Source organism: Acanthaster planci, linkage group LG16 (assembly GCF_054643075.1).
Source record: "Acanthaster planci isolate LZ-2023a linkage group LG16, COTS_SCS, whole genome shotgun sequence".
Taxonomy (NCBI): domain Eukaryota; kingdom Metazoa; phylum Echinodermata; class Asteroidea; order Valvatida; family Acanthasteridae; genus Acanthaster; species Acanthaster planci.
The window spans coordinates 3755974-3769456 of record NC_141792.1 but is presented as its reverse complement, the minus strand read 5'-3'; the positions used below and the strand labels follow the sequence as shown (position 1 = coordinate 3769456).

The 13483-nt window shown below is 41.7% G+C and overlaps 1 protein-coding gene across 8 annotated transcripts in view; it reads right to left on the bottom strand.

The window, feature by feature from the left end:
* Positions 1-6952, bottom strand: part of ccdc150 (coiled-coil domain containing 150) — a 74242-nt gene extending 67290 nt beyond the window's left edge. For 5 of the 8 annotated variants that reach the window (XM_087147059.1, XM_087147064.1, XM_087147065.1 and 2 more), the window contains exons 1-3: positions 6786-6952; positions 4258-4860; positions 1660-1728 (exon numbers count right to left, since the gene is read on the bottom strand). In XM_087147059.1, the coding sequence (XP_087003185.1) occupies positions 1660-1728; positions 4258-4812 (624 nt within the window). In that variant the 5' untranslated portion in view covers positions 4813-4860; positions 6786-6952. Of the gene's footprint in view, positions 1-1659; positions 1729-4257; positions 4861-6492; positions 6591-6611; positions 6748-6785 lie in introns of those variants that run through there. The other 3 variants (XM_087147060.1, XM_087147061.1, XM_087147062.1) reach the window with 3 other exon arrangements.
* Positions 6953-13483: the final 6531 nt, after the last annotated feature.

The window sequence follows — 13483 nt, the reverse complement described above, 5'->3', positions numbered from 1 at the left end:
GGGTATAGTGGGATGGTTTTTCTTCGGTCATTAAACCCAACTGGTACACCTGTACACTATGGGCAGAATGAGGCATCAAAGATTTCTCTGACACAAAGTGTTTGCAATTACTGCTCACACATTCACTGTCTGACTGTACAGATGCTTCAATATGCATGACGCTTTCATTGACTGTACATGTACATGAACATGCATACATGTACATGTATCATTTTGTTTGTTTGGGGTTTGGGTTTTCTGTTTGGGGTTTTTTAATGCGTTTCATGGATTCCCTCTTATCCCCTTTAGATTTCTTGAAGACACCTTACTGTCATGACTGACTGACTGACTGCAATATCATCCAACAGCTGAATGTATACCGGTATGTGTCCCTGGTGAATGCAATTCAACATACCGGTACATGTACATACATTTACAAGGCATATTGGTACATGTACTGTACATGTACATGTACATGTATGTGTACATCGAGTATGAAATGGCCATTATTAAACCGTACATGTCATGCATGTACGTGTACATGTACGTTGTATATGTGATTTGTGAAAAGACTACTGGGATGTACATTTACAGACCTGCATGTACATACATGTATATGTACACTGTACATGTATGTAAAATACACGTACATTGTGTACATGTAGTCTCAAATGGTTTTGACATCATGGATGAGTAGACATCACTTTTTAGAAGCCCCAAGTTGATATTTTCAGTCTCTGTTATGTAGCATTTACTTCCATACTGACATATGAGTACATTATTCCCCGGTGTAGTATTGAAAGGCATGTAACATAAAAGTAATAATGGATATTTATCGCGCCGTTTCCATACATACATGTTCAAAAGCACAGACATGTACATGCAGATCCCTGGTGAATGCATGCAATTAATAAACAATGTCATAGTAAATAAAGTACAATATGTTAGTCTTAGAGAGAATAAGTGCTTAAGAATACCAGTATTGATCAGTCACATCAAAACGTCGGAGTTTTCTTGCCGTTCCAGTCTAACCCAAACCCCTTTTTTTACCCACATCATACTGGTACAGGCTTCAAAGATCGCCCAAGGGGAGTGTTTTCACTGGATTACTCTACCGTAGTGCTTTCTTTTTATAATAAATGCATGCAATTCATGTACAGTTACAAATCCATTCTGGTAAAACAGTACATGTACATATCTGCATGTATGTATTTCCAGAAAAAAAGATCAAGAGCACTCCGACAGTGCATTGTGCAAGTTTACAGTTTATGAACACTATTACTTGTGATTGAGTGGGCTGCAATATTGTGCTGGACAAACTAGAAGCATGAATTAAACACACAAAAAATAAGAAATTTGCGCACTTTGCTGAAATTGATTGCAAGGGGCAATCCACTGTTCCCAAGTGCCGACAAACAAACACGGGGCCGGACCACTCAAAGGAGACCGGCTTTGGTAATAGGTAGTTGTGATGTAATCAGCTGTGAATGATTAATGAAATGTTCTTGTACACATACATGGGTAAACAAATCAATTTCTCTCACCAATTACTTCTAAAAGACAAACTCATGCATGTATGGTACCTGCACCTACACACCTGTCATTTTGCGAAATTCAGAGATTCAAATATGATCACAGGCCTTTGGGTCTCAGTGTTTATCATTGGTCATTGCTGCTTACCTCCGAGTTCCTTTTGTTAATCTTCTGTTTACTTGACATCAAATCCTCGTAAGCTACCGCCAGTTCGGACTGTTGATGTGTACAAAGAGAAAAAAAAAATGAAAATAACAATGCAATGTAAGGATCTGTCAGAAGTACCGATACACGTACATACATATGTACATGTACACCTCCAGTTAAAATCCAGTTGATTTTGTGATAGGTCACATGTATTGGTACACTATACCCATATGGAGTGATACATACAGTGCGCATGTACATACATACATACATGTACATATAATGTACACTTATCTTGGGGACAACTTTTTGTTCCCACAAGTTGGTCCAGAATTTGCTTACAGACATGACAGAGAGATATAAAAATGATGCCCCAAAACAGGACCGGCCAGGGTCAACATTTTCTGCATACATGTACATGTACCGGTGTGTACATGCTACATGTACATACCGGTACATGTATATGCACATGTGCAATCGTTTCTTGGGCCTACATACCGCATACTGTAGTAACTGGTACTGTACAAGTACATGTACCGGTGGGCCTATGTGTACACGTACATACTGCATCAGATTTCCATCAATCAATTGGTTTAGGCAGAATTCCCGGTGCCGGTGCATGTACATGTACATGTAGTTTTGAGAGTCAAATTTATGAAACAAGACATCACTTAAACTCAAATGCTGCCTTCAAAATCATTCACTGATCATAAAACCCAGAGGGCAATGATTGCGAGATCAACTTTACCAAATCGAAGTAGGGGAGGGGGTTGGGAGAGGGGACAAGGGTTGAAACAAAAACCCTGACAGAGGACCACAGAGAGCCTGGACATGCTGGAAATGGCTGTTCTTTCTAAGTGAAGGCCACACATACTACATATACTCCAGGTTTGCCCACTCCCAAGATGAACATTTTTAAACTGATACTGTAAATGTACTCTTTGTTGCTTTCTGACATGTCTGAGCCCGTATTTCCATTATGGTCAATGTTTTGAAAGGATGAACTTGCAAATTAGTCACCACTGTTTAAAGATTTAAATGCAAGAAAATGGGGGCTTTCAATTTTTGGAAGCAAAAATTACCTGTCCCAGACTATTTCTGCCTCTCCTCGGGACAGGTGGCTGATGAGACATTGGCTGACACCATGGAAGTAATGTGAATACTCCCCCAGTTAACTGGGCGTAAGCAACACATCCGATTCATTTACACCACTGCCGGCTCTGTCAATTAACACTTTGCACTCTGGTGTTTCATTCAATTTACCAATAGATTCAATCGCAGATATCATAATTATCTTGATTAGGTTAAGATTGAATTACAATCTCTCAACACATGGAGGCAATGGGGTGACCATGCAATTATTTTAAAAACAAAACCTCTATTTTAAAACAATTCTTCATTACACAGCTGGGAATATCTACAAGTCATCTATACTGCCATGGTGTTCTCAAATGTCACTGACTTGGACAGATCATTTTACTTGATTCTGATGTGGAAAAAATTAAGCTGGACAGCATTTTTGTCAATTAACAAATCTGGACGTCTTTGAAGCACATCCTAGCTAGTGGTTACACCTCAATATTTTGGAAGGGAGATCAAATTTGCCCTTCCAACATACATGTAACTAATGATCATTCACAACATGTACAAATGGGATCAATATACGGTACATGCACATGGGGGGGACATGTGGCCTAGTGGTTTGGGTCTGTAGCTTCTGATCATTGGGACGGGGTTCGAATCCAGTTGGTAGCACCATGTGATCTTGGGCAAGTCTCCTTACCCCATCCATGTGTCTCTCGCCACACAGGAGTAAATGGGTACCTACCGGTACCTGTATGAGGACAGACACGGTTATGTTCAGCCGTTTGCACTAAAATGGCAACATCAGGCTAGTACATGTATACTCCCCAGGGAGCTGAGAAAGTGAGATGGTTTAAGGAATGTTCAGATGATGAGTGTGCCCAATGTGCAGGGATGACATAAATCTGCACCTTTGAATAGGACTTCCCAGATACAGTACTGTCATGACTGTGGGCATTATAAATGCTCTGATTATTATTCTCATTATGTACCAGTAAATGTATAAAAACGCAGCATGAAAAACTACAGCAGTTGGTGAGCAAAAAGTTACAATCAAAAGCCCAGGTGCAGTACTGAAGTGTGATGCTGAACACACTGAGACTTTGCAGCACTGGTAAGCATTATACTGATTACAATATAAAGTAATGATTACATGTACTTCACTGATTTGAAAAGCTACATGTGCACGTTTCACTGTCAAAGCTGATATACTAGGGGATTCTCCCCCAACACGCACACAAAGGGAGAGCGGAACAGAAATGAAAAGTACAAAATCAGTTAATACATGTACAAGTATGTACATGTAATTTGGACGACACTTTTCAAGAGGAACGATGAAAGAGAAAGACTAACTGGTACATGTATGTGTACATGTAGCTTGGGATATTGGCAGCATTTATTGTTTCAATACATTTTAATAGAGGTCGCCGATATCCAATGGGAGAATGTGTTTCCCCCCATTATAACATTTCTACAGGACGTAAATGTACCGGTAGTCGCCATAGTTACATGTACCTTGGCAGTGGTTGCTTCCTCCAGGGCAATGCTCAACCTCCTCGCCTCCTCGTCTGCCTCGTTCCGCTGCTCCAACACCTCTTTCCACTCTGTGCGCGTCCGGACCAGCTCCTTGTTCAGTTTCCGCACCTCGTCTTCGTGGGCCTCCCTGTGACGCATCAAGCTCTCTTCGTTCAACGCTGTTGCCGCAGCCAAAGCCGCCCCTTCCCGCCCAAGGTCCCTCTCGGCCTGCAAGGCACACAGGTTGAGCTTCAGGGTCTGCAGTTGGCTCTCCGTCCGGCAAAGCCGCCCAACCAGTGCCTGATAGTGCTTCCGGAGTGCTTCAGTGTCTGCCGTGGAGGGTAAGAACGGGGCCACTGGCTCAGCAGAGTCCTTGTTCTTTGACTGAGGGTTGCTATCCGTCGGAAAGCCCAGGTCGGCGAGTTGGCGGACGAGATTCGCGGTCTCGGCCTCTGCCGTGTTCAGCTTCTTCTGGAGAAGAGAGAGAGCTTGTGCTGTTGGGGACTTTCCAGCAGGACGGGAAGGTGGCATGACTGGACGCGGCTGTCGTGACATCTTTCTTTCCAGACGATGCACCTCACATCAAAAGTTCAACGCAAACTTCTGCAAATGGAGGTAAAAGCATCACTCAAAAAGAACACCACACACGGCCATCACTCTTTTCACGTGTCAAATAAACACCAGCAGGTTTATCCTACTTTCCAAACCTATTCCCCAAGATACTGAACCCCTTTCCCTGCTAATATTTGCCAACAAAATTCACAGGTGTCACCTTTCTTTTAACAGGTTTTGTCACAATGTGTGAGAATCCAAATTGAAATCACACAAATCAACCTCATCAATTGAAAATGCTGAAGTGCATATACATGTATACATGTACAACCAGATGAAGATTGGTGGTGGAAAAATTTCAAGGTCCCCTGAAACACAGCCTGGTTTCATTGCCAAGCTGGTACAAAGCAAAACATATGGTATCAGGGAACTATTTAACTGGTAACATTTAAATTACTCAGCTTTTGTAGAACATAGTCTCAACATGGAGTACTAACAGGGACACCAGCTTAAATAGAAAATAGCAATCTTTACAGATACCATACTTTTACGGACCTGCACATGTACGTACATGTACATGTGTATCATGTGTTTTCAACTTCCAACTTTGGATTTGCAAGCAACACTCTCCCCAAAATGACTCCTCAATCCTTCAGTTAATAGGAGGCAGACTTCCCACTTGAGGCTGTCAAGAACTGTTTGCAGCCTTTGACTTTAGAACTGAAAAACAAACTGAGATGAAACCAAAATGCATCGTTGTCCTGAACAATAGATATACATGTACATCTGCATGTACTGCCCTCATATGTAAGTTATCGGATGAACCTTGTCCCCATTTCTGGAACAGTTCAAAAGCTCTTCTGCCCCGGGGAAGTTTCTGATGGTTTGGTGTACTCACACAATTCATATCATTCTCATGACTGTCACACATGTAGATCTAGCAGACCATGGAGGACAGAAGACATGTACTTGTAATGATAATAATAATAAAATTTAGAATTTATAGTGCGCCCTTTCCACCGAAGTGATCAAAGGCGCATTACACTTGTACATGTTTCACAGGTACCTGTACATGTACATCATGACATCATTACTCCGAAAGTTACAATGAAAAAGACCTTGTATGTACATGTATACAATTATACCGCTACATGTAGTTTGCATGTAGAGAGAGTAGCAACAGCTTCCAATTTTGGAAACAAAATGGCTGTTCATTATCATTAGGTATACAGTACATGTTGAGTGTGCAGCTACAAGTATACTCTAATGTCTATGGGTGGGCAAACTGCAATAATGCATGTACAACACATGTACGTGTATACATGTACATGTAGGTAAAATGTACATGTACCTGCCACCGTTTCCAACAATGGTGACTCCTCATGTCAAAACTCTCTATACATGTACGGGTCATGCTATTCAGCGTCAACAAACGTCAACAAATTACTAAAGCATATTTATGCCAAAATTTTATATTAATGATATTAACCGGGCCCCTACATTATTGTAATAATATATAGGCCCATATCAATGTTCCATGTATAATATTTGTCTAAAATGATATTTAAACTGAACAATCCCCATTCATTTGTATTCACGCCTGGTACTCTGTTCTCCATGTCCACATCACATACGTGTACCCCCCCCCCGCTAAAAAGGGCCTAAAATTACAACTTGGCCTACTCATTCCGAGTTCTCCACGCATGTATCACTCAGCTAGGCCTACACCATGATAATGAATGTATACATGTTACTGTGCGTCAAGTTCCAGACTACAAGTACAAGCTAACAGTCACATTCACCATGTTCACACCATGGTCACGGAGAAGGGGTTTTTCCCTCCCTCATGGTGACACCGTCACAGAGACGCTCACAGCCACACTGTCCCAGTCACACCAGACAGTATGCACACACCTGCACACGTACACGGTCGCACTTCACTTGTTAGAAATTTACAACGCTTTACAGAGGCCTACCGCATAAATATGAATGGTTCAAAACAAAACACATTGAATTCTTCGACTCTGCTGAATGAATCTGTTATCTCGAGGATGACATACAATGATACATGTACGGCGTTGTTTGTAATTCAGCAAGCTGTCAAAATGTAGATCCACGGGTAGTCGCCATTTTAATTTGAATAATCCGCTTTGCGCATGCGCTCTACTTAGACGCAGTATTTTTTATAAGGGTCTGCTCCGTCGTTGTGGCATTTTTACTCTTGTAGAGTAAGTAGGACTAGGCCTACCTGTATATAGAACCTGTGTGATTACCGAGGAGCAAACGGGTGACACTGAAATATGTAGAGACTTCAATTATTTTGTTAAGTGATATATCATCTTCAATTATTATATGACGTTTATTTCAAGTGATTTTCTGAGTGTAAAATTTGAGCGATTGAAGTATACGCAAACAGCGGTGCCGCTCGAACAGACAGACTGGCCGCGATATTGTTTGTATACCACCGATGAGAAAACACAGATAGCTAACTCCACTCTAAATGAAAGCAATATCATAGGTTTTCCTGTGGACATCTGGTTGTGACTTTACTATTTTTCTCATATGACAGGAGATGTGAGAGTCTCCTCATCGGCGAAGGTCCTATTGAAGTTTTGGAGTGCATTTTCAGGTTGTTGACTCTATTCTGAGGCAGATCGTATTTGCTAGCGCTTGTTGACGGTGCATGGCACAATCATGAAGTTGGACCTGTCAATTCGAAAGGGTGTGGGTGGTCTCTGAGTCAAATGGGACAGGTTAATATTTTGTCATGCTGTCCTCTCATCCGGGGCCAAGCGTTTCGTCTTTCGCTGCCAAGAGACAATTATACATAATTGCGACGGATGATGAAAAATGACCATCCGGTTGCCTGGATTAAAGCTCTCCAAATGATGTCATTTCTGGTGCGTCGCCATACTTGACGCTGTGTTCACAAGGCTTCGAGGATTTCCAACTGAAAAGCAAGACGCTTTCAGGTGGACATTAGCTTCGGCTTTCTTGAAACTAATCCTCAGATTACTGGTGCACACACCCTTTTGGCGGTGGGATTGATTTTTCATTATTTTGGTGTAATGAAGCCCCTCCGGTAAGTTGCGAGCGAGGTTGGCAGTCGAATATGCCGGCCTTCTGACCTGAATAACGATAATTACACAGCCACGTCTATCACGATCTGGCCGGTCTACGCCTTCAGCCGTAAGGCTACTACGGCACAAGTTTTTCACCGTAACCAGCATTGACCACGCATTTTCTCTTCTGGCTGATTCTGCAAAAGCTTGCAAGGTTTGTGGGTATTTTACCGGTAACTTAAAACATACTCAGATATGCAGTTCTCGAGAAAATCGGTGCAGGATGAGGCGTTGCCCCATGTGGACGGGTAAGCGCCAACACTTTCGAAACGACCTCAGACCTGACTACGGCTGTAGTTGAAAGCTACATAGTGTGACGGTTACAGTATTTAGGCCTACTTGAAAAAAAGTGGTTGGACGGATTCATGGGTATATAGGTGGTTGGAAGTTACTGTTTCAAAAATTCGTCACTTCAGAAGAAGCTGTCCTTGTTAATTTCCTCCCGCCATGCGATGTGTACAATGGTCTATTAAAAAAATCACATGAATTTTGTCCGCTTGTGTATATCGTTCAATATAAAGCCCGGTAAAGCCACTGAAAATGTGTGGTCGTGGAATATGAGACCATATACTATAGCCATCGGAGAACATGCTTGAGTACTGCTCCAGTGGTCATCACGCGCCTGTTACTTGTTTTGCTGTTAATAAGGCCCGGACTGATCCTGTAATAGTCTGGTTTTGAGACCAAAAAGTACCGACTATTCGGCAGCGAAATTTGTTTACGATGTGGGAACCCTGACTAGAATGAAGGCTACACTCTTGGATATGGAGAACCTTTTGGAGGGGAAGTAAATTCCGACAAACTTAATACGGGAAGCTTCCAAGAGGCTTAAGACTATAGTCTCCTCTCAAGACTGGCAATAAAATCATTTTCCCAGAGGAAAGTACATGCTGTATCCCCAGACACTTGAGTAATTAAAAAAGGTCACGTAACTAAAAAAAAAAGAACCAAACTCACAAACATTTAACTGACCTATTTCGTGGACGGTTCCGTCGTTAAATTTGTGAAACTACACATTGCTTTTTCCCTTTTTTATAATGGTCTCAATTTGCACTGTTTAAAAACAATGGACGTGTGTTCGCTGCACTTAAAAGTTGGAGGGGGCATTTTAGATACGACGTCAGACTTTATTTTTGTGGATGATGGCTATTTTGCAGTCAGCAGTATTGATGCAGGACATAGGAACCGTCCATAGCCAGCATCGAGGCAACATCTAATACCGAAGAGCAGTAAACTAAGGCTGGGAAGTTTGTACTCCTGCATTTTGTGGACCTGTCGCAGGGTGAAGCCTAAGCGTACTCGGTCGTGAAAAGATGGCTGGCCGTACACGTACATGCATGCTACAAATAATGCAAATGATGCTTAAAATTGGTAATGCCAATGGGATATGTGTAAGGTATTCAACAACAAATGTAAGTGCACACGAATGCGAAAGCGTGACGACAGAACAAAACTCGCGCTGCGACTTTGCAAAAGGTGAACATACATTGTATTTCATCTATTAAAGCGAATTTCGTTGCAAACATTTTGTGACGTCACATTTGCTCCGCTTTCTCCTGAAGTATGGACCCGGCCTTGGCAAGATTGATTTCGGTTGATAGTCAATTGGAAGTTGGCAAATTAGTTCCCGAGGCAAAGCGCAGTTCCAATACTTCAGGGGGCGAATGTCGACTATCTAACCTCAAACTATGTTGTATTTTGTGTAAATATGACATGACAGGAACGCGTGTGCAGCAGTTGAGTGCACCAGAAACACCGAGGGTAGGTTTGAACACTCAGTGTGATAGACTGACGTGAGGAAGACTCGCAAAGAGGTTTCATCCAGAGATCGATGGCCCGTCGTGGTTTATTCTTTCAAACGCAGCCTACCTGAGAACTTAAGAGTCTTGAAGAGGAGCAAACATGTTTTACACGTTGCCGTGGATCTCACATAGTTTTGACAATGAATTTGTTTGAGCCGTCATCGTCTTTGAGGGGGGGTCACTACTGCCCAACGACAACGATAAAAGTAGTTGAACAATTAGAGTTTTCCAAAGGAAGAATACTTGGCATAATGATTAACGAACGCCAAAAATCGAAGGGACAGAATAGTTGTTCTTTCTCTCGATCAATATAGTCATGGCTTTCATTAATTCTCAGCGTTCAAAATCATTATGACCTAAGTACGTTACTCTCAAAATTCCAAAAAGTCAAAATTCTCTTTCAGTCAAGTGAGGTTTTACTCTTTCCAACTGGAACGTTTTTGAGTGTCATTCATCGTTCAGTGACAACCAATTACTCACTCCGATAGGTCGAGATTTCACTCGGTTTTCCCAGGGAAGCGGTTCTTTGTGAAACTATTTAAATCATAACTCAAAGTGATTTTCAATCTTAATCGGCTAGTCCTGAGTTTCTTTCTTCGAAAATAAAGCCTGGTTTTCATATCGAAGTAAAGAGACGAAGACGATACACAGTGGTACGGAAAGACGCGTGACGTAACGTGAACATTGATGCAGACAGTTGGGAAACTTGGATGGGGTTCAACTTTACTGACTGTCTGCGCTGACTTGCCATAAACGTTGGCATAACGGGCATACAACGATGTTTTTCTCGGTTAGTACCACTCAGTTCGCCCATTTTCTCCTTATAACTTATATATGCAGCCCAAATTGTCGATAAACTAGCTGACCATAATACATCAAACTGGGGTACCAGCTTGGCTTCAAGAGGCGGTCTTTCCACCTGAAAAGGCATTCTATGAGAAATGCCATTATGTTCACATTCTTCAGTGGAATAACGTCACGCAGCGTTTCTTCCTCGGCTGTCTCCGTCTTGACGTCTTACGTGCCGTCGGCGTTCGTTACTATCATGCCGACTACAATACCATTAGGCCGGCATGGCGTCAATCAGCATATTATGGTAAAACACGGAAAATCCCATCATCTTCCCGCAGGGGAAACGTTCCATCAAGTAGACAGACTGTTTATTTGGAGGCCAGTGCGTTTGTCCGAAGTAGGAAAGTTGTGCCTCTTTCCTTCTGCAACACGGAGGTCCATGGGATAAGCACTGGGCTGCATTTTGGGAATGAGTCCTGTTCTAACGAAGTTTCTCGCAGCGTTTTTACACTAATGTATTTTTTGTACCCTAGTCGTGGCGATCCTGCAGACTAGACCAACCAGTCTGAATTGTTTCATCTACAAAAGAATCCACCTCCAAAGGAAAATGGTGGTTCCGTTTCTAAACTTCTAGAGCTTGCGATTTATTTTCACATGTGGTAGCATGTCTCCAAACATGCCCCCATCCCAGAGGGATACGCCACTGAGACTAGCTCAGTTTAGCTATCAATAAACTGAGCTGTTAATGCGATAAGTTATGATGACTATTAATTTAGTGATCGAAACTGGAGATTTACAAACAGGCCTACGTTTGTAAAGCATACTTGCAAATTTTCGACAGTCACAACGGTCTGTACATACGAAAGCCCTGAAGAGCCATTGAGTATCTTCTCAAAACGTGGAGATATTTTGCAAAGTTCGTTTACATGAAGTATGTTTTTCGAAGTTCGTTTTTATGAGATACATTTTTGAACTTGCTTTTTACTTTTTTCCAAAGTTTGTTTGTTTGAGATATGTAATTTGGAGTTCTTTCACGCGAGATCTTTATTTAGAAATATTGTAAATATTTTCTGGCTGACCGATCACGTACCTGCATGCTGTTTGACTAACTGAATGATAGACTAGCGACTCACACGGAGCACGTCAGTTGAAAGATTGCTGACTGACTAACCCAATGGTCAACTGAATTACGGCAGACTTAGGCCGTGTCCCAAATGGGCTTCCAGAGCTACGGCTAGGTCTATTGTCTACGCGCCTCCACGCATTTCTAATGGAGTGAGGACCTAGACCTAGCTCTAGACAACAGATTCGGATCAGCCTTATACTGACCAGCAATCTACCACCTCCGAACTCTCCGACTGTCTAAGCTCGTGATAACCAACCAACAAATGAATCAAACTCCCAGATGACCAAATGACCAACTATCTGAATGACCAACCACCTCATCGGACGTGCGAACTGGAGTAGGCTGGTTCATACTACAAGCGAATGTGAAAGCGAAGTTAATAAGAAGCCACAAAAGATTTGCAGCAAAATATCGCTCGAGTTTTAAGACATGTTCAACTTTTGCAAATTTACAGCGCGAATTTTGATCTGACTTCACAAAGTCGCGTTTGTGTTAGCTTTCGCGACAAGTATAAACTGGCCTCAAATTATCATCCAAAGACTTTTTTTTACAATGGAGTGAAGCTGAAGTGACGAAATACGATTATATGGCCAGTCTGTCAAACTATGATGCTGCCCACTAATGACGTCTGCGGTGACATACCACCTGACCAGCTGTAGAATGTTCAGGCCTATAGGTCGATTTGATAACACGACTTATTGAAAGTAGAACCAGTGTACTCCATGGCTGGCTTCCTTTAAGGATCTGTGCAATTAATGCATTTCGTTTTCTTCACAACCCATTTTGGTTTTATGCTGATGAAGATTTCCATTTTCATAAGCAACACTGCTCAATTCAATGCTATACATGGATTGGGAAAAAAATTTCAATGCATGGCAATAAACTAACGAGAAACCCTTTTTCAGAAATGTTATCAATGAGCAAAAACTTAAATGTACGTACTGAGCAGTGTCTTCCCTGATTGACATCACAGCAACAGCGCCCTCAGTTACTTGGTAAAACAAGGACCATTTTAATGTTTAACAATAGCACTGACCCGAAAGGGATGTCAAACAGTTTTCATAAAAAGGAGAGGAGCAGTAAGTTGCGTGTTAAGGAAAATTCATAGGACGTATTAATGGGTCGCTGCATGCAATCAGTTTGTTTTTCATACAAACCTTCAAAGTGCACCTTTGTTTCTCATTCAACCTTATTTTCAATTTTGTCTCACTAATTCAAAGGGTATTTTACAGACGTAAACTTCGGCTAGTACCTAGGGTGTGTTCATTTCAAGATTTCAAAGAGGTCAGGGGCTCCTGAGGTAAGTGAAATCCGTGCAAGTACGTGGTCCTTCGTAGCTATGCCCCAGAATATATGAAATATCAAGCATGAAACTTGCACAAATAAAAATAGGTCCTAGTTTCCAGATACATGCAATATAGTACCAGTAACGATCACCGACAGTACGCAATAAACGATGTGTGACGCCATTAATTAAAAGAAAAAAAGAAAAAAAAAGAGAAAATAATAGGGAGCCCAAAATTCCAAAATAAAAATCGTAAGAAGTTCCTTTTGAGTTGGTTATACCGATTTCTTGAAATTAAGCTAATTACGGAATTTGATGAATTTCGTTTGTGGTTTCATTGGACTAAATGGTTCCAATACGTTAGGTCTTTCTCAAACGAGAGGGACCTCCATGTACTCTCGTTATGTCAGTTCGCCAATCGAAATAGGCCTATGGCGCATCACCAGGATATTATCTGGGGGGAGGGGCAAACAATTTTTTTCAAGGGGAACAAGTCCGTGGGGAGGCTTGGGAAACAGTCGTCAGCTAAAAAAGATGAAATGGAAGG